Below are 26473 nucleotides of genomic sequence, written 5' to 3'. Positions count from 1 at the left end.
TTAAAGGGATAGTTCACCCATTACAATTCATTACCATTTACTTTCCATTTACTCTCCCTCAAGTGGTTCCAATGTTTTCTCTTTCTGTTGAACACAAAAGAAGATATTTTGAAGAATGTTGGAATTCAACATCTTTTTTGTGTTCAGCAGAAGAAACAAGTAAATGTTGACAGAATTGACATTTTTTGTGGTGAACTGTTCGTTTAAGAGTTAAAGTATAACCAGTTTTATGATGTTTAGGCTCTAATTAGAAGAGTGAATGCATGTGTGTTTTTTTTTTTTTTGTATTTCTCTCACGTGGTAAAGGTTCGGCCACAAGTTTTCCTTCGGCTGGTAGTTCTCTGATGATCTCCTGGTCATCTTCATTGATGTCCAGCCAACGGTTACAGACAAATGAGTATTTCTCTCTGGTAAGGGTCTTCATCAGTGTCACCTTTATGCAGACAGACACAATTAATTACAATAAAATGTTCAAGCATAGAGCAAAAAGAGACTGCTTTGAATAAATGATCTATGAATAACAGAGAATACGCATAAGGTTAAATAAAATGAGAGCGACACAGTGGCGCAGTAGGTAGTGCTGTCGCCTCACAGAAAAAAGGTCGCTGGTTCAAGCCTCGGATGAGTAAGTGGGCGTTTCTGTGTGGAGTTTGCATGTTCTCCCTGCGTTCGCGTGGGTTTCCTCCTGGTGCTCTGGTTTCCCCCACAGTAAGACATGCGGTACAGGTGAATTGGGTAGGCTAAATTGTCCTTAGTGTATGAGTGTAAATGAATGTGTGTGGATGTTTCCCAGAGATGGGTTGCGGCTGGAAGGGTATCCACTGTGATAAAATGTGCTGGATAAGTTGGCGGTTCATTTCGCTGTGGCGACCCTGGATTAATAAAGGGACTAAGCCGAAAAGAAAATGAATGAATGAATGAAATTAATAAAATGAGTGTAGCACAGGTCATTTCTGCGCTGCAAAGGCACTTAGTACAGTGTGGAAATGAGAAAAACAACTTTAACATGTTTAGCAGCCCAGCAAAATTAATTATAGGTAGAACACTGGAAATCAGGGCCTGTACTCACAAAACTTTATCTTTCTCTAAGGGTTGTTCTAAAATCTGATATTGGGGATTTAGTTTACTTTTACTTAGTAGGAGTTTTCTCTTAAAACCTGTTCACAAAAACAAAACCTTTACTAAGGAATATAAGGAGAAGTCTAAGCTGAGAGTGAGGGCAGGGTCAACCTCAATGCAATGGATGATGTCATCATGCTTATTAACTATGTATATAGTGATTGGCCTATGAATAGAGTGGGAGGAGTCTCTGTGAGAGATTTATTGAGTGTGATATGTTACCATATTCGTTTCGAAATTCAAATATTGCCACTTTCAAATATAGATTTTTAAAATGCAGGCTAAGGGAAGAACTGCATTCTAGAAATTTTGTTGCTTGATTTTAATGTTTTCAACAATGAATAAAAATTTTCTTCCAGTGTTACATGCAGGGCTTGACATTAACACCCGCCAACCCACCAAATGCGTGTAGATTTCAGCGGTGGCAGGTTAGACAGACACTCCCACTAGCCACTTTGGCTGGTTTAAAATGATTTTTTAAATGTAGCTTTCTTATAAGCAGAATTCAACAATAAGGATGGTCCAATATGCGTGCAAATGCGGCCTTAGAATCAAGAAACAGCACGACTGACAAAAACAATTGTGTTCGTGCAAGCAGGTGAATACCGAATGAATGAGAGGGTGATTACTGTTTGAAAAGCGTGCTCGTGCACCTACAGTCTTGCTGCTTTCAAAAGCTCCAGATTTTTTTTTTGTAAGCAGCAGTGGTTGCTACTTTCATTTGAACGATTCTTTGAACAGATTATTAACTGGCCTAACGTAAACTGTGTGTGCCTGATAATCCTTTCATTACCACAAATGGTATGTTTTTCATGCTGGTTAGAGTACTGGCTGGGTAAGTTGGCATTTCTGTGTAGACTTTGCATGTTCTCCCCGTGTTGGTGTGGGTTTCCTCCGGGTGCTCCGTTTTTCCCCATAGTCCAAACACATGCGCTATAGGTGAATTGGATGAACTAAATTGGAGGTGGTGTATGTGATATAGGTGAATTGGGTAGGCTAAATTGTCCGTTGTGTATGTGTGTGAATAAGAGTGTATGGGTGTTTCCCAGAGATGGGTTGCAGCTGGAAGGGCATCCGCTGCGTAAAACATATGCAGGAATAGTTGGCAGTTCAATCCACTGTGGCGACCCATGTTAAATCAGGGACTAAGCTGGAAAATATATGAATGAATATATTTTGGCTAAAAAGTTACTGTTTTTTGCCTTTGCACAGCAGAATTAGACTTGGAAAAAGTTGACAAGTAACATTTGCAAACTTGCATAATGTAAACACTCAGTTTTTAAACACTCAATTCACTTTGAATGTAAAATACAAGTAGAATTATTTGAGAAAATGTGCGTCTCGTTGGCGTACGTCATGATTACAGTGTGAAATGGACAAACTGGTTGTGTGTAATAGTGCACTAGCTGGTAATGCAGGTCTCTCACCCTGCCAAGATGCCAGCCAGAGAAAGGATTCCTCTTTTCGTGCCAGATTCTCAGCTTGCGGATCTTCCCGATATCAGGCATCTCAATCTAGAGCAATGTGCAAAAATATATATAAATAAAAAACTTATTTCTGTTCACAAGATTCAATATTTTCATATCTAAAGTGCACTCGAAAAAATGTCATTCTGGTGTGGTAAAATCTAATCAACTGACTAACTAAATATTTTAAATGTAATATTAAATGTCAAATGGAAAGAGTTAAATATTAGTATTCATTTACTTCATTTTCTTTTTGGCTTAGTCTAATCTGGGGTCGCCACAGCGGAATGAACCGCCAACTTATCCAGCATATGTTTTACGCAGCTGATGCCCTTCCAGCTGCAACCCATTACTGGGAAACATCCAAACACTCTCATTCACAGTCATACACTAGGGACAATTTAGCTTACCCAATTCCCCTATACTACATGTTTTTGGACTGTGGGGGAAACCGGAGAACCCGGAGGAAACCCACACCAACACGAGCAGTATTCATGTACTTGTAATATTTAAATGGTTTCTAATAACAAATAGGTAATACTTTAAGTCAATTAAAATGAAGTAGATTTAAATAGAAAACCTTTAAAATATTTGGTCGGCATAGACGGAAACGCAGACAAAAACGTCACATCTGTTTATGCCATGGTGGAAAAAAATAAATAAGTAAAATATAAATAAATGAAAATACAAATAATTTAATTAATTAATTAATTAATTAATTAATCAATTTAGTTTTCCAGAGATGGGTTGCTGCTGGAAGGGCATCCGCTGCATAAAACATAGGCTGGATAAGTTGGCGGTTCATTCCGCTGTGGCGATGCCAGATTGATAAATGGACTGAGCCGAAAAGAAAATGAATTAATTAATTAATTTATAAATAATTAAATATTTTTTCATTAATTATAATTAAATTCAAAAATAAAAATATGCCCTAGCCAATGACAACAGACATCATTAATCCTGTCCAATGGTTAAAAATAAAAGGAGTAAATGTGAATGAACTGTGAATGTAATTAAATACACATTTATTATTGTTGGAAAAAATGATCTGTTAATTGAATTTTGTTTGTGTGATTCGTCAAAAATTTATACAAAATACTTATGGTTTATTTAAAAAAAACTAGCAATGTATACATATTATTTATATATTAAATTTATGAGTGAATACAAGCGATATTACAAAAAAAAATTAAAATCTACTAACTTGTAAATAATAAGATTTACTTAATTTCATAAAACCAATGGTTATTTTATTACAAAAGATACAAAATATAGATATAAAATGAAATATAATAAATTAATTTTAACTTCATTTATTTAAGAGTGTAAATATAATCAATTAATTTTAACTTCATTTATTTAAGAGTGTAAATATAATCAATTAATTTTAACTTCATTTATTTAAGATTGTAAATATAATCAATTAAATTTAACTTCAATTATTTAGGAGTGCTAGGTTAAACATTAAGTCCATTTTACATGATTTTGACAAGTTATTTGTGCTTAATCTAAGATTAGTCAAGTTTACTTTCATTTCACTCCCGCAAATTGTTACAAGGTTTTTTTCAAGTAAATTTTCAAAAGTCATTTCTTTTCTGTGTGCCCAGTGAAATATAACTTCAGCATATTATAACATACTATATTGACACATGATTTCATAAATGTTATAAATATGTTTCAGGATCACTGAAAGGAAGATACATGCAGACTTACAATGAACTTGTCGCACTGTGCCTGTTCAAAACTGTCTGATTTGCTCTCGAGTTTGAATTGATCGCTCTTGCCGTTTTCTCCGTAGACCTGCAGAAACACCTGAGCATCCGTGCCGGCACCTTTAATGTCTGACGTAAAGATCCAGAGAGACCAGGGGAATTCTGAAAAAACATACAGTGCATACACACAAATATTAATTTATGAATTTGTGAGTCTTGATGGTGTAAGGCACAGGTGTCAGTTTCAGGAGGGCCGCAGCTCTGCACAGTTTAGTTCCAACCCTAATTAAAAACAACTGATCCAACTAATTGAGTCCTTTAGGCTTGTTTTAAACCTACAGATAAAGCTGCGGTCACACTGAACTTTTCTCCCTATAGACTTCCATTCATACACACGCGAATGCGTCAGACCGGAAACGCAAGGTCATGCATCAAGTTTTGCAGGTCCCTGCGGTGCAAAGTTCTAGCTGGGTGAACTCTGACCTGCAAAATCGTATCACCTGACTGCATGAGACCAATCAAGGATCATAGCATGACCTCTCTGGAGAGAAATTTAAAATATGGAGCAATTGCTTGCTTTTTAAATGTCTAACCATCTTGTATAATCCCGCCCCTTTTCGGAGTGCCGTACAACAGAATTTTGCAAGCTCAAACTCTAGTGTTACCCTAGCTTAAGTGTGTTGGAGCACGGTGGAACTAAACTGTGCAGGGCTGCAGTCCTCCAGGAACTGACTTTGACACCCCTGAGTGTAAGGTGTATTTTTATATTTAATTATGACATTTTTATTCATTTTTCTTTAAGCATTTATCTTTTTTTTTCCATTTTATCATTTATTAAATCACTTTATTCAAATCCATTTTATTTAAATATTTATATTTATTTTGTGCTATTTTATTAAATTATTATTTTTATTTGATATTGTTTCATAAATATTATTTTTGTTTACATTTTTTGTTTTACATTTTATTATCATATTTGTATTTAATCATTGATTTTATATTTTTTGTTAAATGCATTTTATTATGGTTGCTGTTTTTATTCATATGAATGTATATTTTTTTAAATTGTCATTTTATTAGTTTTGGAAACAATTAACTTTAACAATTAATTATCTTAACCAATATGATTTTCTTTAAAATTGCATTTCATTATTAGGCTGGCTTGAGAAACAAGCCAGACTACTGAAATCCTATTTAAACTTATTATTATGTTGGCTTGAGAAAGCCAACATACTGTAATGCTACTTAAACTTATTCTTATTATTATTCTTATTATTATTCCGGCTTCTGACCGAAAAAAAGCAATCGCTTCTCCTCCCAGGACTTAGATGCTACAAGCCCCAAATTTGGTCAAAAGCTGCCTTCTGCTCATGAGATGGTTGCTGTATGTCCTCATGCCGATAAGATTTGTAGTTTTTGAATTAAAAATTTTTTTATTAAAAAATTGTATCGAGTATTTGGGGCATATAAAAAAGTATACAATCCTCAAATTTGGCCAAAAGATGTGTTTGAAATTACTGATAAGTGTCATATTTATTTGGTGTAATTATAAATAACAGTTTTCCTATAAATATTTTTTTTATATTAAATTTGTAAAATTCAGACTCAAAGCGTGTCAGAGTGTCCACGAGATGGCGCCAGAAGACTATTTTTGAGCCCTTTGTAATTTAGTACTGGCCCTTTAAGAGGCGGGGATATCCGGACTGACTGTTTTGAATCTACAGAAATTCGGGCTCATTTCAGACGTGCTTGTTACAACATTTGAAGCTGAAATTGCGACCATTTTGGTCGCATATGCGCCTGAAAATTAATCTATGCGACCTCATAACATATTTGGGCGCATTAGTGCGACTGCAGATGGTTGTAGTGCGACCTGTTTTGATTTTTTGTAAAAACGTGCTGAATCGCTCTTCCCTGCCGCTATATTGGTTCATATTAGCTGTCAATCACTCAAGGTATTCCGCTGTCAGATGACAGGGAAGGAGCTTTTATGACCACGGGAAATGCAAACGGCTGAAGAGTAAAAACTTAAAGCACCCAGGTTTGCAAACCCCACCTAAAATTGAGGTGTAGATGAGAGAGATCGTGACACGTCACGTGGTGAATAATGATCCACCAGCTGAGATCACTGAAACTGCGGCTCATAACAAAGACCAGTATTGCGCCGATGGTTAGTGCAAGAATCCTGCTCTGCCTGCTCATAAATTGGGTCGGCTGACTCGCCAGCTTTTCCACAAACACAGAAAAATGAAGATCATCTCAGACTGAACCTTTAAATTGACACAAACTGAAACCAAAACTTTTAAAGAGTGATAGAAGTGAGACTTTACTTTCTTTCTTTTGTCTATTCTTTTTTGAGGTGTATATTATTTTTTTATTTATTTACTGATGACTGCTTTGCAGCTTTCATCATTGAATTGAATGATTTATTATAATCTTTTGTTTGTTTTGTAGCAGAAATATTATTTATTAAATTGACATGCATATAAAAACAGCAGTACAAAATCAATATTTCTTACTGCAATGCTTCATTTTTGTTTGATGCAAACTATACAATTATTTTTCATAAAGTAACAGACTTTTTATAGCAGATAACCTACATTCATGCACATTCAAGGCAGTATCATAATGAGAAATGGAATTCATTGTTACTATTATTGTCATTTTCATCATCACTAATATTCTATAATTATTAGACATTCATTTTAGAATTATTGCACACAAATATCAATGTCTTCGCAGCATTAGTTAGATAGTTGTTTCTGGTTTTTGTCAGTCCTATTGATGTTGTTTTAAAATACAATAAATCCCTTAAAAAGCAATTTGCAGCAGTGCTTATTCATTTTTGGTGGGTGCTCCTAAATTTTTTCTGGTGCTCCTAAATTTATTTTGGTGCCCCTGAATATTTGAAGTTGGGAGCACCGGTGCTACCAAGTAAAAAAGTTAATTTCGAGCCCTGTATATATATATATTCATACAGTTGATGTCAGAATTATTAGCTCCCCTGTTTATTTTTTCCCCAATTTCTGTTTAATGGAGGGAAGATTGTTTCAGCAAAAAAATAATTAATAACTGCTTTTATTCTAGCCGAAATAAAACAAATAAGACTTTCTCAAGAAGAAAAAATATTATCAGACATACAGTGAAAATTTCCTTGCTCTGTTAAACACCATTTGGGAAATATTTAAAAAAGGGAAAAAAAATCAACTGGGGGTTAATAATTCTGACTTCAACTATGTATATATATGTGTGTGTGTGTGTGTGTGTATATATATATATATATATATATGTGTGTGTGTGTGTGTGTGTGTGTGTGTGTGTGTGTGTGTGTGTGTGTGTATATATATATATATATATATATATATATATATATATATATATATATATATATATATATACACATACACACACACACACATTTATGGTTAGGGTTATAAGGATTATTTTTTATCCCCCTTTTATGTTGGCAAAAACATAAGTTTACTTCAGATATTTCTTTCAAAACAGAATATTCTGTACCGCAAAAAAACCTTCTCCTCACTTGTGATAATGACAATGAAAGCCAAGCTTTTGGCCTATGCTGTACCAAAAAAATAAATAAAATCACCCAGGTGATGACAATTAAATATTACGATTATAACATTGTGTTAGTGGCCAGTGGGGTGGAACAACGTCATTGGTCAGAATTAACCACGTGATGAAGACGGCCTAATATTGTATTTAATGCGATTTTCTTCCTGTAAACTGTATATATAACTATATAACTATATATATAACGCTGCAAATTACTGTAAATTGACTGTACTCTTTATTAACTGCAAAACTGATAAGACTGATTAAATAAAAGACAAATTAACTAAATGTATGTGCTATTGTTTCATTAGTATTTTAATTTAATATTTTTCTTCATATGATATTTATTATAATGTAATTTTGTTCAGATTATAATATATACTATAAATACTAACTATACTATAGTGATCTGCATTAAACAACCTGAACAAATCAGTTCTCTCTCTCTCTCTCTCTCTCGATTTGATCAAAAATGTAAATGAGGCCTTCCGATTAACAGTCCAGTGGACCCTAGCAACAGCCTAGAAACCACTCAGAACACCCTAGCAACTACCTAGGAATGCCTTAGCAACATCTTAGCAACCGCCTAGCAACCACTTCTCAACCGCTGTGCTTCCTGCCAACTGCCTTCGAGTCCCCGGCGCAGTCACGTTGGCTTTCTCAAGCCAACATCAAAGTTCGTCAACGAACTTTAGGTTCTAGTTTTTTTTATTAGGCTGGCTTGAGAAACAAGCCAGACTACTGAAATCCTATTTAAACTTATTATTTTTTTTATATATTATTAGGCTGGCTTGTCAAAGCCAGACTACTGTTATCCTTTCTAAACTTATTATTATTATTCTTCTTCTGACTCTAAAAATCAAAATCTATCTCCTCCTTGAACTTTCGAACTATTACCACCAAACTCACACCAGACCTCCAAACTATTCTGACTCGGTATGCTATATCTCCTCAGACTGATTGGACTTTCGGTTTTCCGAAAAACGTCCCGGGACTGTCGGAAAAATCCCATAGACTTAACATTGGACCAAACTTTGTGACCTCGTAACTCTGCGTCAGACTGTCGCACAGAACTCTAACTGGGCTCATTTAACTCAGACTATCAAACTGCCAATGACTGATCACCTTTAAACTTTCTAGCCACGCCCTAGCAACCACTTTTGGACCCTAGAAACTGTCCCATAGACTTCCATTCAAAAGACTCTCATTGACTTAACATGGGATCAAACTTTGTGAGCTCATAACTCTGGATCAGACTGTCCTACAGACTAATGGCTGAGCTCATTTAACTACGACTACCAAACTGCCAATAACTGATGAGCTTTTAACTTTCTAGACACACCCCTAACTACCACATACTGCACCCTAGCAACTGTCCCGTAGACTTCCATTACAAAAGACTCTCATTGACTTTACATGGGATCAAACTTTGTGAGTTCATAACTCTGCATCAGACTGTCATACAGACTAATGGCTGAGCTCATTTAACTCAGACTACCAAACTGCCAATAACTGATGAGCTTTTAACTTTCTAGCCACACCCCTAACTACCACATACTGCACCCTAGCAACTGTCCCGTAGACTTCCATTACAAAAGACTCTCATTGACTTTCCATGGGATCAAACTTTGTGAGCTCATAACTCTGCATCAGACTGTCATAGAGACTAATGGCTAAGCTCATTTAACTCAGTCTAGCCAGCAGCCAATCACTGATGGCCTTTTAACTTTCTAGCCACACCCCTAACTACCACATACTGCACCCTAGCAACTGTCCTATAGACTGTAATTAGCTGTGCTTTCAAATGCTTATAATTCTAACATGCTAATGACATGCCAATCATGCTAGCAACATGCTACTCATATGCTAATCATGCTAATGACATGCTAACTCATACTGGAAACATGCTAATGACATGCTAATTTGTACAAGAATCATGCTAGTAACATGCTAATTCATACTAGACTCATGTTAATAACTGGCCTACATGCATATCTTTGCTTAGCAGTGTCCTATTGACTTGGGGGATGGCTCATCTGACTCAGACAACCAATGAGCATCTCAATATGATAATGAAGCTCACAAGCCACGCCCCCAAATTGATTCCATAGACTTCCATTAAAATAGGCCAAGATGCATATCTTTGCCTAGCAGTGTCATAGAGACATGGGGGTTGGTTCATTTGACTTAGACAGCAAACCACAATCAAGTGCACTCTGTAACCTCGCCCATAGCAACAAAACAGAGTACCCTAGCAACCATTCATCAACAGCTATATCTCAGCATCAGAACATCGTAGAGACTTGGAGATTGGCTCGTTTGACTCATGCTAGCAAACGGAACTTCCTAAATGCTACACATGCTAGCAGTGATTAGCTACATGCTAATATTGACTAGCCAAGTACTGTAACTTGCTAGAAATGCTTACTAAGTATAAATGTTTTATCAGGCATGTATGTGAGGCTTGCCTAGTAACCAACCAGGGTACCCTAGCAACTGCCTAGCAACCACCAAAATTACCCTAGCAATCGCCTAGCAACCACCTAGCAACGGCCTAGTAATGCCTTAATAAGGGCCTAGTGACCACTCAGGACACCCTAGCAACCGCCTAGCAACGCCTTAGCAACCACTCAGAATACCTTAGCAACCACCTAGCAACACCTTAGCAACCACCAAGCAACCACTTGGGACACCTTAGCAACCGCCTAGCAACACCTTAGCAACCACCTAGCAACCAGTCAGAACACCCTAGCAACCGCCTAGCAACGCCTTAGCAACCACCAAGCAACCACTCAGGACACCCTAGCAACCACCTAGCAACCACTCAGGACACCCTAGCAACCGCCTAGCAACGCCTTAGCAACCACTCAGAATACCCTAGCAACCACCTAGCAACACCTTAGCAACCGCTTAGCAACCACTTAGGACTCCTTAGCAACCACCTAGCAACACCTTAGCAACCACCTAGCAACCACTCAGAACACCCTAGCAACCACCTAGCAACACCTTAGCAACAACCTAGCAACCACTTAGAACACCCTAGCAACCGCCTAGCAACACCTTAGCATCCACTCAGAACACCCTAGCAACCACCTAGCAACATCTTAGCAACCACTCAGAACACCCTAGCAACCGCCTAGCAATGCCTTAGCAACCACCTAGCAACCACTCAGAACACCATAGCAACCACCTAGCAACAGCCTAGCAACCGCCTAGCAACATCTTAGCAACCACCTAGCAACCACTCAGGACACCCTAGCAACTGCCTAGCAACGACTTAGCAACCACTCAGAATACCCTAGCAACCACCTAAGCATGCTATGTGACATGCTAATTCATACTAGAATCATGCTAGTAACATGCTAATTCATACTAGAATCATGCTAATAACATGCTAATTTATACTAGAATCATGCTAGTAACATGCTAATGCATGCCAGAATCATGCTAATAACATGCTAATTCATACTAGAATCATGCTAGTAACATGCTAATGCATGCCAGAATCATGCTAATAACATGCTAATTCACGCTAGAATCATGCTAGTAACATGCTAATTCATACTATAATCATGCTAATAACATGCTAATTCATGCTAGAATCATGCGAGTAACATGCTAATTCATGCTAGAATCATTCTAGTAACATGCTAATTCATACTAGAATCATGCTAATTCATGCTAAAATCATGCTAATAACCTGCTAATTCATACTAGAATCATGCTAGCAGTATGTTAATTCATACTAGAATCATGCTAGTGACATGCTAATTTATTCTAGAATCATGCTAGTAACATGCTAATTCATGCTAGAAGCATGCTAATAAAATGCTAATTTATACTACACTCATGCTAATAACATGCTAATCCATGCTAGAATCATGCTAATGCATGCTAGAATCATGCTAATAACATGCTACTTATACTTTTTCAAACTTTGAAAAAACTTTTTCAAACATGCTAATTTATACTAGAATCATGCTAATAAAATGCTAATTTGTACTACACTCATGCTAATAACATGCTAATCCATGCTAATCCATGCTAGAAACATGCTAATGCATGCTAGAATCATGCTAATAACATGCTACTTATACTTTTTCAAACTGTTTTTAAACCAAACAAACTATTACCAACAGGCTTTGTCAAGCCAGCCTCAAAGTTTGTCTCGACGAACTTTACTGTCTAGTTCTTCTTCTTCTTCTGAGACTAAAATTCAAAATCTATCTCCTCCTAGAGCTTTCGAGCTATGACCACCAAACTCACACCAGACCTCCAAACTATTCTGACTCGGTATGCCATATCTTTTCCGACTGATCCGACTTTCGATTTTCCGAAAAACGTCCCGGGACCGTCGGAAAAATCCCATAGACTTAACATTGGACCAAACTTTGTGACCTCATAACTCTGCGTCAGACTGTCGCACAGAACTCTAACTGGGCTCATTTAACTCAGACTATCAAACTGCCAATGACTGATAACCTTTAAACTTTCTAGCCACGCCCTAGCAACCACTTTTGGACCCTAGAAACTGTCCCATAGACTTCCATTCAAAAGACTCTCATTGACTTAACATGGGATCAAACTTTGTGAGGTCATAACTCTGCATCAGACTGTCCTACAGACTAATGGCTGAGCTCATTTAACTCCGACTACCAAACTGCCAATAACTGATGAGCTTTTAACTTTCTAGCCACACCCTAACTACCAGATACTGCACCCTAGCAACAACTGTCCCATAGACTTTTATTGCAAAAGACTGTCATTGACTTAACAATAGATCTAACTTTGTGACCTCAAAACTATCTATCTATCCTTTTTTCAAAATAGATAGATAGATCTCTATCTATCTATCTATCTATCTATCTATCTATCTATCTATCTATCTATCTATCTATCTATAAACTACTTTAATCTATCTATCTATCTATCTATCTATCTATCTATCTATCTATCTATCTATCTATCTATCTATCTATCTATCTATCTATCTATCTATCTATCTATCTATCTATTTATAAACTACTTTAATCTATCTATCTATCTATCTATCTATCTATCTATCTATCTATCTATCTATCTATCTATCTATCTATAAACTACTTTAATCTATCTATCTATCTATCTATCTATCTATCTATCTATCTATCTATCTATCTATCTATCTATCTATCTATCTATCTATCTATCTATCTATCTATCCATCATGCTAACAGCATTCTAAATCATGCTAGAATCATGCTAGTTACATGCTAATTCATGCTAGAATCATGCTAGTCACATGCTAAATCATGCTAGTTACATGCTAATTCATGCTAGAATCATGCTAGTCACATGCTAATTCATGCTAGAATCATGACAGTCACATGCTAATTCATACTAGAATCATGCTAACAACATGCTAATTCATGCTAGAATCATGCTAGTCACATGCTAATTCATGCTAGAATCATGCTAACAACATGCTAATTCATGCTAGAATCATGCTAACAACATGCTAATTCGTGCTAGAATCATGCTAGTAGCATGCTAATTCATGTTAGAATCATGCTAACAACATGCTAATTCATGCTAGAATCATGCTAGTAACATTCTAATTCATGCTAGAATCATGCTAGTCACATGCTAATTCATGCTAGAATCATGCCAGTCACATGCTAATTCATACTAGAATCATGCTAACAACATGCTAATTCATGCTAGAATCATGCTAGTCACATGCTAATTCATGCTAGAATCATGCTAACAACATGCTAATTCATGTTAGAATCATGCTAACAACATGCTAATTCGTGCTAGAATCATGCTAGTAGCATGCTAATTCATGTTAGAATCATGCTAACAACATGCTAATTCATGCTAGAATCATGCTAGTAACATGCTAATTCATGCTAGAATCATGCTAACAACATGCTAATTCATGCTAGTATCATGCTAGTCACATGCTAATTCATGCTAGAATCATGCTAGTCAAATGCTAATTCATGCTAGAATCGTGCTAACAACATGCTAATTCATGCTAGAATCATGCTAGTAACATGCTAATTCATGCTAGAATCATGCTAGTAACATACTAATTCATGCTAGAATCATGCTAACAACATGATAATTCATGCTAGAATCATGCTAGTAACATGCTAATTCATGCTAGAATCATGCTAACAACATGCTAATTCATGCTAGAATCGTGCTAATTCATGCTAAAATCATGCTAGTAACATGCTAATTCATGTTAAAATCATGCTAGGTACATGCTAATTCATGCTAGAATCATGCTAGTAACATGCTAATTCATGCTAGAATCGTGCTAGTAACATGCTAATTCATACTAGAATCATGCTAGTAACATGCTAATTCATGCTAGAATTATGCTAACAACATGCTAATTCATGCTAGAATCATGCTAGTCACATGCTAATTCATGCTAGAATCATGCCAGTCACATGCTAATTCATACTAGAATCATGCTAACAACATGCTAATTCATGCTAGAATCATGCTTGTCACATGCTAATTCATGCTAGAATCGTGCTAATTCATGCTAAAATCATGCTAGTGACATGCTAATTCATGCTAGAATCATGCTAGTAACATGCTAGAATCGTGCTAGTAACATGCTAATTCATACTAGAATCATGCTAGTAACATACTAATTCATGCTAGAATTATGCTAACAACATGCTAATTCATGCTAGAATAATGCTAGTAACATGCTATTTCATGCTAGAATTGTGCTAACAACATGCTAAATCATGCTAGAATCATGCTAACAACATGCTAAATCATGGTAGAATCAGGCTAACAACATGCTAATTCATGCTAGAATCATGCTAACAACATGCTAATTCATGCTAGAGTCATGCTAACATTATGCTAATTCATGCTAGAATCATGCTAACAACATCTATCTATCTATCTATCTATCTATCTATCTATCTATCTATCTATCTATCTATCTATCTATCTATCTATCTATCTTTTCATACTTTTTAAAACTGTTTAAATAAACTATTACCGTCAGGCTTTCACAAGCCAGCCTCAAAGTTTGTTCTCAAACTTTAAGAATCTAGTTAGGCTGGCTTGTGTAGCAAGCCAGACTACTGTTATCCTATTAAACTTATTATTATTAGGCTGGCTTGTGTAGCAAGCCAGACTACTGTTATCCTATTAAACTTATTATTATTAGGCTGGCTTGTGTAGCAAGCCAGACTACTGTTATCCTATTAAACTTATTATTAGGCTGGCTTGTGTAGCAAGCCAGACTACTGTTATCCTATTAAACTTATTATTATATTTATTATTCTTCTTCTGAGACTAAAAATTAAACTCTATCTCGTCCTAGGCCTTTCAAGCTATGACCATCAAACTCGGGTCAGACCTCCGAACTATTCTGACTCGAGTTGCTATATCCTTTCCGACTGATCCGACTTTCGGTTTCCCGAAAAACGTCCCGGGACCGTCGGAAAAATCCCATAGACGTAACATTGGATCAAACTTTGTGACCTAATAACTCCGCATCAGAATGTCACACAGACTTCTAACTGGGCTCATTTAACTCAGACTATCAAACTGCCAATGACTGATCACCTTTAAACTTTCTGGCCACGCCCTAGCAACCACTTTTGGACCCTAGAAACCGTCCCATAGACTTGCATTGCAAAAGACTCTCATTGACTTTACATTGGATCAAACTTTGTGAGCTCATAACTCTGCATCAGACTGTCCTACAGACTAATGATTGAGCTCATTTAACTCAGTCTAGCCAGCAGCCAATCACTGATGGCCTTTTAACTTTTTAGCCACACCCTAACAACCAGATACTGCACCCTAGCAACTGTCCCATAGACTGCCATTAAAGAGGTTCAGACTGATATTGTCATGCTGCAGTGTGATAGAGACATGGGGGTTGTTTTTAACTGTTCATACTGGCAAGAAGCTTTGATACATCATCAGTCTAAGCTGTCAATCAACTCCATAGCAACAAAACAGACTAACCTAGCAACGATATAATAGCAGCTATATCTCAGCATCAGAACATCGTAGAGAGGCGGGGGTTGGCTTGTTTGAATCAGGCTTGCACACCATCTATCTATCTATCTATCTACCTCTACCTATCTATCTATCCATCCATCCATCTATCTATCTATCTATCTATCTATCTATCTATCTATCTATCTATCTATCTATCTATCTATCTATCTATCTATCTATCTATCTATCTATCTATCTATCTATCTATCTATCTATCTATCCATCATGCTAACAACATGCTAATTCATGCTAGAATCATGTTAGTTACATGCTAATTCATGCTAGAATCATGCTAGTCACATGCTAATTCATGCTAGAATCATGCTAGTTACATGCTAATTTATGCTAGAATCATGCTAGTCACATGCTAATTCATGCTAGAATCATGCCAGTCACATGCTAATTCATACTAGAATCATGCTAACAACATGCTAATTCATGCTAGAATCATGCTAGTCACATGCTAATTCATGCTAGAATCATGCTAACAACATGCTAATTCATGTTAGAATCATGCTAGTAGCATGCTAATTCATGTTAGAATCATGCTAACAACATGCTAATTCATGCTAGAATCATGCTAGTAACATGCTAATTCATGCTAGAATCATGCTAACAACATGCTAATTCATGCTAGAATCATGCTAGTCACACGCTAATTCATGCTAGAATCATGCTAGTCAAATGCTAATTCATGCTAGAATCGTGCTAACAACATGCTAATTCATGCTAGAATCATGCTAGTAACATACTAATTCATGCTAGAATCATGCTAACAACATGATAATTCATGCTAGAATCATGCTAGTAACATGCTAATTCATGCTAGAATCATGCTAACAACCTGCTAATACATGCTAGAATCGTGCTAATTTATGCTAAAATCATGCTAGTAACATGCTAATTCATGTTAAAATCATGCTAGGTACATGCTAATTCATGCTAGAATCATGCTAGTAACATGCTATATCATGCTAGAATCATGCTAGTAACATGCTAATTCATACTAGAATCATGCTAGTAACATGCTAATTCATGCTAGAATTATGCTAACAACATGCTAAATCATGCTAGAATCATGCTAACAACATGCTAAATCATGCTAGAATCATGCTAACAACATGCTAATTCATGCTAGAATCATGCTAACAACATGCTAATTCATGCTAGAATCATGCTAACATTATGCTAATTCATGCTAGAATCATGCTAACAACATGCTAATTCATGCTAGAATCATGCTAACAACATGCTAATTCATGCTAGAATCATGCTAACAACATGCTAATTCATGCTAGAATCATGCTAAAAACATCTATCTATCTATCTATCTATCTATCTATCTATCTATCTATCTATCTATCTATCTATCTATCTATCTATCTATCTATCTTTTCATACTTTTTAAAACTGTTTAAATAAACTATTACCGTCAGGCTTTCACAAGCCAGCCTCAAAGTTTGTTCTCAAACTTTAAGAATCTAGTTATATTTATTATTCTTCTTCTGAGACTAAAAATTAAACTCTATCTCGTCCTAGGCCTTTCAAGCTATGACCATCAAACTCGGGTCAGACCTCCGAACTATTCTGACTCGAGTTGCTATATCCTTTCCGACTGATCCGACTTTCGGTTTCCCGAAAAACGTCCCGGGACCGTCGGAAAAATCCCATAGACGTAACATTGGATCAAACTTTGTGACCTCATAACTCCGCATCAGAATGTCACACAGACTTCTAACTGGGCTCATTTAACTCAGACTATCAAACTGCCAATGACTGATCACCTTTAAACTTTCTGGCCACGCCCTAGCAACCACTTTTGGACCCTAGAAACCGTCCCATAGACTTCCATTGCAAAAGACTCTCATTGACTTTACATTGGATAAAACTTTGTGAGCTCATAACTCTGCATCAGACTGTCCTACAGACTAATGATTGAGCTCATTTAACTCAGTCTAGCCAGCAGCCAATCACCGATGGCCTTTTAACTTTTTAGCCACACCCTAACAACCAGATACTGCACCCTAGCAACTGTCCCATAGACTGCCATTAAAGAGGTTCAGATTGATATTGTCATGCTGCAGTGTGATAGAGACATGGGGGTTGTTTTTAACTGTTCATACGGGCAAGAAGCTTTGATACATCATCAGTCTAAGCTGTCAATCAACTCCATAGCAACAAAACAGACTAACCTAGCAACGATATAACAGCAGCTATATCTCAGCATCAGAACATCGTAGAGAGGCGGGGGTTGGCTTGTTTGACTCATGCTCGCACTCTATCTATCTATCTATCTATCTATCTATCTATCTATCTATCTATCTATCTATCTATCTATCTATCTATCTATCTATCTAACTTTATCTATCTACCTCTATCTATCTATCTATCTATCTATCTATCTATCTATCTATCTATCTATCTATCTGTCTGTCTGTCTGTCTGTCTGTCTGTCTGTCTGTCTCTATCTATCTATCTATCTATCTATCTATCTATCTATCTATCTATCTATCTATCTATCTATCTATCTATCTATCTATCTGTCTACCCTATCTATCTACCTCTATCTATCTATCTATCTATCTATCTATCTATCTATCTATCTATCTATCTATCTATCTATCTATCTATCATGCTAACAACATGCTAATTCATGCTAGAATCATGCTAACAACATGCTAATTCATGCTAGAATCATGCTAGTCACATGCTAATTCATGCTAGAATCATGCTAGTCACATGCTAATTCATGCTAGAATCATGCTAACAACATGCTAATTCATGCTAGAATCATGCTAATTTATGCTAAAATCATGCTAGTAATATGCTAATCCATGCTAGAATCATGCTAACAACATGCTAATTCATGTTAGATTCATGCAAGTAACATGCTAATTCATGCTAGAATCATGCTAGTATCATGCTAATTCATGCTAGCATCGTGCTAACAACATGCTAATTCATGCTAGAATCATGCTAGTAACATGCTAATTCATGCTAGAATCATGCTAACAACATGCTAATTCATGCTAGAATCATGCTAGTAACATGCTAATTCATGCTAGAATCATGCTAACAACATGCTAATTCATGCTAGAATCATGCTAGTAACATGCTAATTCATGCTAGAATCATGCTAACAACATGCTAATTCATGCTAGAATCATGCTAACAACATGCTAATTCATGCTAGAATCATGCTAACAACATGCTAATTCATGCTAGAATCATGCTAGTGAAATGCTAATTCATGCTAGAATCATGCTAACAACATGCTAATTCATGCTAGAATCATGCTAGTAACGTGCTAATTCATGCTGGAATCATGCTAGTACCGTGCTAATTCATGTTAGAATCATGCTAACAACATGCTAATTCATGCTAGAATCATGCTAGTAACATGCTAATTCATGCTAGAAGCATGCTAACAACATGCTAATTTATGCTAGAATCATGCTAGTAGCATGCTAATTCATGCTAGAATCTTGCTAGTAACATGCTAAATCATGCTAGAATCATGCTAACAACATGCTAATTCATGCTAAAATCATGCTAGTAACATGCTAATTCATGCTAGAATCATGCTAGTAACATGCTAATTCATGCTAGAATCGTGCTAAGAACATGCTAATTCATGTTAAAATCATGCTAACAACATGCTAATTAATGCTAAAATCATGCTAGTACCATGCTAATTCATGCTAAAATCATGCTAACAACATGCTAATTCATGCTAAAATCATGCTAGTAACATGCTAATTCATGCTAGAATCATGCTAACAACATGCTATTTCACGTTAAAATCATGGTAATAACATGCTAATCTATCTATCTATCTATCTATCTATCTATCTATCTATCTATCTATCTATCTATCTATCTATCTATCTTTTCATACTTTTTAAAACTGTTTAAACTAAATAAACTATTACCGTCAGGCTTTCACAAGCCAGCCTCAAAGTTTGTTCTCAAACTTTAAGAATCTAGTTAGGCTGGCTTGTGTAGCAAGCCAGACTACTGTTATCCTATTAAACTTAATATTATTATTATTCTTCTTCTGAGACTAAAAATTAAACTCTATCTCGTCCTAGGCCTTTCAAGCTATGACCATCAAACTCGGGTCAGACCTCCGAACTATTCTGACTCGAGTTGCTATATCTTTTCCGGCTGATCCAACTTTCGGTTTTCCGAAAAACGTCCCGGGACCGTCGAAAAAATCCCATAGACGTAACATTGGATCAAACTTTGTGACCTCATAACTCCGCATCAGAATGTCACACAGACTTCTAACTGGGCTCATTTAACTCAGACTATCAAACTGCCAATGACTGATCACCTTTAAACTTTCTGGCCACGCCCTAGCAACCACTTTTGGACCCTAGAAACCGTCCCATAGACTTCCATTGCAAAAGACTCTCATTGACTTTACATTGGATCAAACTTTGTGAGCTCATAACTCTGCATCAGACTGTCCTACAGACTAATGGCTGAGCTCATTTAACTCAGTCTAGCCAGCAGCCAATCACTGATGGCCTTTAAACTTTCTAGCCACACCCTAACAACCAGATACTGCGCCCTAGCAACTGTCCCATAGACTGCCATTAAAGAGGTTCAGACTGATATTGTCATGCTGCAGTGTGATAGAGACATGGGGGTTGTTTTTAACTGTTCATACTGGCAAGAAGCTTTGATACATCATCAGTCTAAGCTGTCAATCAACTCCATAGCAACAAAACTGACTAACCTAGCAACGATATAACAGCAGCTATATCTCAGCATCAGAACATCGTAGAGAGGCGGGGGTTGGCTTGTTTGACTCATGCTCGCACTCCATCTATCTATCTATCTATCTATCTATCTATCTATCTATCTATCTATCTATCTATCTATCTATCTATCTATCTATCTATCTATCTATCAACTACTTTAATCTATCTATCTATCTATCTATCTATCTATCTATCTATCTATCTATCTATCTATCTATCTATCTATCTATCTATCTATCTATCTATCAACTACTTTAATCTATCTGTCTGTCTGTCTATCTGTCTATCTATCCATCATGCTAACAACATGCTAATTCATGCTAGAATCATGCTACTTACATGCTAATTCATGCTAGAATCATGCTAGTCACATGCTAATTCATGCTAGAATCATGCTAACAACATGCTAATTCATGCTAGAATCATGCTAGTAACATGCTAATTGATGTTAGAATCATGCTAACAACATGCTAATTCATGCTAGAATCATGCTAGTAACATGCTAATTCATGCTAGAATCATGCTAACAACATGCTAATTCATGCTAGAATCATGCTAGTAACATGCTAATTCATGCTAGAATCATGCTAACAACATGCTAATTCATGCTAGAATCATGCTAGTAACATGCTAATTCATGCTGGAATCATGCTAGTCACATGCTAATTTATACTAGAATCATGCTAATAACATGCTAATTCATGCAAGAATCATGCTAACAACATGCTAATTCATGCTAGAATCATGCTAGTAACATGCTAATTGATGTTAGAATCATGCTAATAACATGCTAATTCATGCTAGAATCATGCTAGTCACATGCTAATGCATACTAGAATCATGCTAACAACATGCTAATTCATGCTAGAATCATGCTAGTCACATGCTAAATCATGCTAGAATCATGCTAGTCACATGCTAATTTATACTAGAATCATGCCAACAACATGCTAATTCATGCAAGAATCATGCTAACAACATGCTAATTCATGCTAGAATCATGCTAGTAACATGCTAATTGATGTTAGAATCATGCTAACAACATGCTAATTCATGCTAGAATCATGCTAGTAACATGCTAATTTATGCTAGAATCATGCTAACAACATGCTAATTCATGCTAGAATCATGCTAGTAACATGCTAATTCATGCTAGAATCATGCTAACAACATGCTAATTCATGCTAGAATCATGCTAGTAACATGCTAATTCATGCTAGAATCATGCTAGTAACATGCTAATTTATGCTAGAATCATGCTAGTAACATGCAAATTCATGCTAGAATCATGCTAACAACATGCTAATTCATGCTAGAATCATGCTAGTAACATGTTAATTCATTCTAAAATCATGCTAGTAACATGCTAATTCATGCTAGAATCATGCTAGTAACATGCTATTTAATGCTAGAATCGTGCTAGTAACATGCTAATTCATGCTAGAATCATGCTAGTAACATGCTAATTTATGCTAGAATCATGCTAGTAACATGCAAATTCATGCTAGAATCATGCTAACAACATGCTAATTCATGCTAGAATCATGCTAGTAACATGTTAATTCATTCTAAAATCATGCTAGTAACATGCTAATTCATGCTAGAATCATGCTAGTAACATGCTATTTAATGCTAGAATCGTGCTAACAACATGCTAATTCATGCTAGAATCGTGCTAACTACATGCTAATTCATGCTAGAGTCGTGCTAGTCACATGCTAATTCATGCTAGAGTCATGCTAGTCACATGCTAATTCATGCTAAAATCATGCTAACAACATGCTAATTCATGCTAGAATCATGCTTGTAACATGCTAATTCATGCTAGAATCATGCTAACAACATGCTAATTCATGCTAGAATCATGCTAATTCATGCTAGAATCATGTTTGTAACATGCTAATTATTGTTAGAATCATGCTAACAACATGCTAATTCATGCTAGAATCATGCTAGTAAAATGCCAATTCATGCTAGAATCATGCTAACAACATGCTAATTCATGCTAGAATCATGCTAATAACATGCTAATCTATCTATCTATCTATCTATCTATCTATCTATCTATCTATCTATCTATCTATCTATCTATCTATCTATCTATCTATCTATCTATCTATCTTTTCATAGTTTTAAAAACTGTTTAAACTAAATAAACTATTACCGTCAGGCTTTCACAAGCCAGCCTCAAAGTTTGTTCTCAAACTTTAAGAATCTAGTTAATATTATTATTCTTCTTCTGAGACTAAAAATTAAACTCTATCTCGTCCTAGGCCTTTGAAGCTATGACCATCAAACTCGGGTCAGACCTCCGAACTATTCTGACTCGAGTTGCTATATCCTTTCCGACTGATCCGACTTTCGGTTTTCCGAAAAACGTCCCGGGACCGTCGGAAAAATCCCATAGACGTAACATTGGATCAAACTTTGCGACCTTATAACTCCGCGTCAGAATGTCACACAGACTTCTAACTGGGCTCATTTAACTCAGACTATCAATCTGCCAATGACTGATCACCTCTAAACTTTCTGGCCACGCCCTAGCAACCACTTTTGGACCCTAGAAACCGTCCCATAGACTTCCATTGCAAAAGACTCTCATTGACTTTACATTGGATCAAACTTTGTGAGCTCATAACTCTGCATCAAACTGTCCTACAGACTAATGGCTGAGCTCATTTAACTCAGTCTAGCCAGCAGCCAATCACTGATGGCCTTTTAACTTTCTAGCCACACCCTAACAACCAGATAATGCACCCTAGCAACTGTCCCATAGACTGCCATTAAAGAGGTTCAGACTGATATTGTCATGCTGCATTGTGATAGAGACATGGGGGTTGTTTTTAACTGTTCATACTGGCAAGAAGCTTTGATACATCATCAGTCTTAGCTGTCAATCAACTCCATAGCAACAAAACAGACTAACCTAGCAACGATATAACAGCAGCTATATCTCAGCATCAGAACATCATAGAGAGGCGGGGGTTGGCTTGTTTGACTCATACTCACACACCATCTATCTATCTATCTATCTATCTATCTATCTATCTATCTATCTATCTATCTATCTATCTATCTATCTATCTATCTATCTATCTACCTCTATCTATCTATCTATCTATCTATCTATCTATCTATCTATCTACCTCTATCTATCTATCTATCTATCTATCTATCTATCTATCTATCTATCTATCTATCTACCTCTATCTATCTATCTATCTATCTATCTATCTATCTATCTATCTATCTATCTATCTATCTATCTATCTATCTATCTATCTATCTATCTATCTGTCTACATCTTTCTTTCTATCTATCTATCTATCTATCTATCTATCTATCTATCTATCTATCTATCTATCTACATCTTTCTATCTATCTATCTATCTATCTATCTATCTATCTATCTATCTATCTATCTATCTATCTATCTATCTATCTTTCTACATATATCTATCTATCTATCTATCTATCTATCTATCTATCTATCTATCTATCTATCTATCTATCTCTATCTATCTATCTATCTATCTATCATCTATCTATCTATCTATCTACCTCTCTCTCTCTCTCTCTCTCTCTCTCTCTCTCTCTCTCTCTATCTATCTATCTATCTATCTATCTATCTATCCATCATGCTAACAACATGCTAATTCATGCTAGAATCATGCTAGTTACATGCTAATTCATGCTAGAATCATGCTAGTCACATGCTAATTCATGCTAGAATCATGCTAGTCACATGCTAATTCACGCTAGAATCATGCTAACAACATGCTAATTCATGCTAGAATCATGCTAGTCACATGACAATTCATGCTAGAATCATGCTAACAACATGCTAATTCATGCTAGAATCATGCTAGTAACATGCTAATTCATGTTAGAATCATGCTAACAACATGCTAATTCATGCTAGAATCATGCTAGTAGCATGCTAATTCATGTCAAAATCATGCTAACAACATGCTAATTCATGCTGGAGTCATGCTAGTAACATGCTAATTCATGCTAGAGTCATGCTAACAACATGCTAATTCATGCTAGAATCATGCTAGTAACATGCTAATTCATGCTAGAATCATGCTAGTAACATACTAATTCATGCTAGAATCATGCTAACAGCATGCTAATTCATGCTAGAATCATGCTAGTAACATGCTAATTCATGCTAGAATCATGCTAACAACATGCTAATTCATGCTAGAATCGTGCTAATTCATGCTTAAATCATGCTAGTAACATGCTAATTCATGTTAAAATCATGCTAGGTACATGCTAATTCATGCTAGAATCATGCTAACAACATGCTAATTCATGCTAGAAACATGCTAACAACATGCTAATTCATGCTAGAATCATGCTAGTCAAATGCTAATTCATGCTAGAATCATGCTAGTCAAATGCTAATTCATGCTAGAATCATGCTAACAACATGCTAATTCATGCTGGAATCATGCTAGTAACATGCTAATTCATGCTAGAATCATGCTAGAAACATACTAACTCATGCTAGAATCATGCTAACAACATGCTTTATCATGCTAGAATCATGCTAGTAACATGCTAATTCATGCTAGAATCATGCTAACAACATGTTAATTCATGCTAGAATCGTGCTAATTCATGCTAATATCATGCTAGTAACATGCTAATTCATAGTGGAATCGTTCTAAAAACATGCTAATTCATGCTAGAATCATGCTAACAACATGCTAATTCATGCTAGAATCATGCTAGTAACATGCTAATTCATGCTAACAACATGCTAATTCATGCTAAAATCATGCTAGTAAAATGCTAATTCATGCTAGAATCATGCTAACAACATGCTATTTCACGCTAGAATCATGCTAATAATATGCTAATCTATCTATCTATCTATCTTTTCATACTTTTTAAAACTGTTTAAACTAAATAAACTATTACCGTCAGGCTTTCACAAGCCAGCCTCAAAGTTTGTTCTCAAACTTTAAGAATCTAGTTAGGCTGGCTTGTGTAGCAAGCCAGACTACTGAAATCCTATTTAAACTTATTATTATATTTTCTTCTTCTGAGACTAAAATTCAAAACTCATCTCCTCCTAGAGCTTTCAAGCTATGACCATCAAACTCGGGTCAGACTTCCGAACTATTCTGACTCGGGTTGCTATGTCTCCTCAGACTGATCCGACTTTCGGTTTTCCGAAAAACGTCCCGGGACCGTCGGAAAAATCCCATAGACTTAACATTGGACCAAACTTTGTGACCTCATAACTCTGCGTCAGACTGTCGCACAGAACTCTAACTGGGCTCATTTAACTCAGACTATCAAACTGCCAATGAATGATCACCTTTAAACTTTCTGGCCACGCCCTAGCAACCACTTTTGGACCCTAGAAACCGTCCCATAGACTTCCATTGCAAAAGACTCTTATTGACTTTACATGGGATTAAACTTTGTGAGCTCATAACTCTGCATCAAACTGTCCTACAGACTAATGGCTAAGCTCATTTAACTCAGTCTAGCCAGCAGCCAATCACTGATGGCCTTTTAACTTTATAGCCACGCCCTAACAACCAGATACTGCACCCTAGCAACTGTCCCATAGACTGCCATTAAAGAGGTTCAGACTGATATTGTCATGCTGCATTATGATAGAGACATGGGGGTTGTTTTTAACTGTTCATACTTGCAAGAAGCTTTGATACATCATCAGTCTAAGCTGTCAATCAACTCCATAGCAACAAAACAGACTAACCTAGCAACGATATAACACTAGCTATATCTCAGCGTCAAAACATCGTAGAGAGGCGGGGGT

At 36.2% G+C, this 26473-nt stretch overlaps 1 protein-coding gene across 1 annotated transcript in view; it reads right to left on the bottom strand.

The window, feature by feature from the left end:
- Nucleotides 1–26473, bottom strand: part of loxhd1a (lipoxygenase homology PLAT domains 1a) — a 193293-nt gene that overhangs the window by 77872 nt on the left and 88948 nt on the right. Inside the window, exons 10-12 of the mRNA XM_087300574.1 lie at nt 4299–4459; nt 2547–2633; nt 298–433 (exon numbers count right to left, since the gene is read on the bottom strand). Of these exons, the coding sequence (XP_087156700.1) occupies nt 298–433; nt 2547–2633; nt 4299–4459 (384 nt within the window). The remainder of the gene's footprint in view (nt 1–297; nt 434–2546; nt 2634–4298; nt 4460–26473) is intronic.

The sequence above is a fragment of the Danio rerio genome, chromosome 21 (genome assembly GCF_052040795.2).
Source record: "Danio rerio strain M-AB ecotype USA chromosome 21, GRCz13ab, whole genome shotgun sequence".
Classification (NCBI taxonomy): Eukaryota; Metazoa; Chordata; class Actinopteri; order Cypriniformes; family Danionidae; genus Danio; species Danio rerio.
The sequence above is the reverse complement of the archived record's forward strand: the minus strand, read 5'-3'. Positions and strand labels throughout refer to the sequence as shown.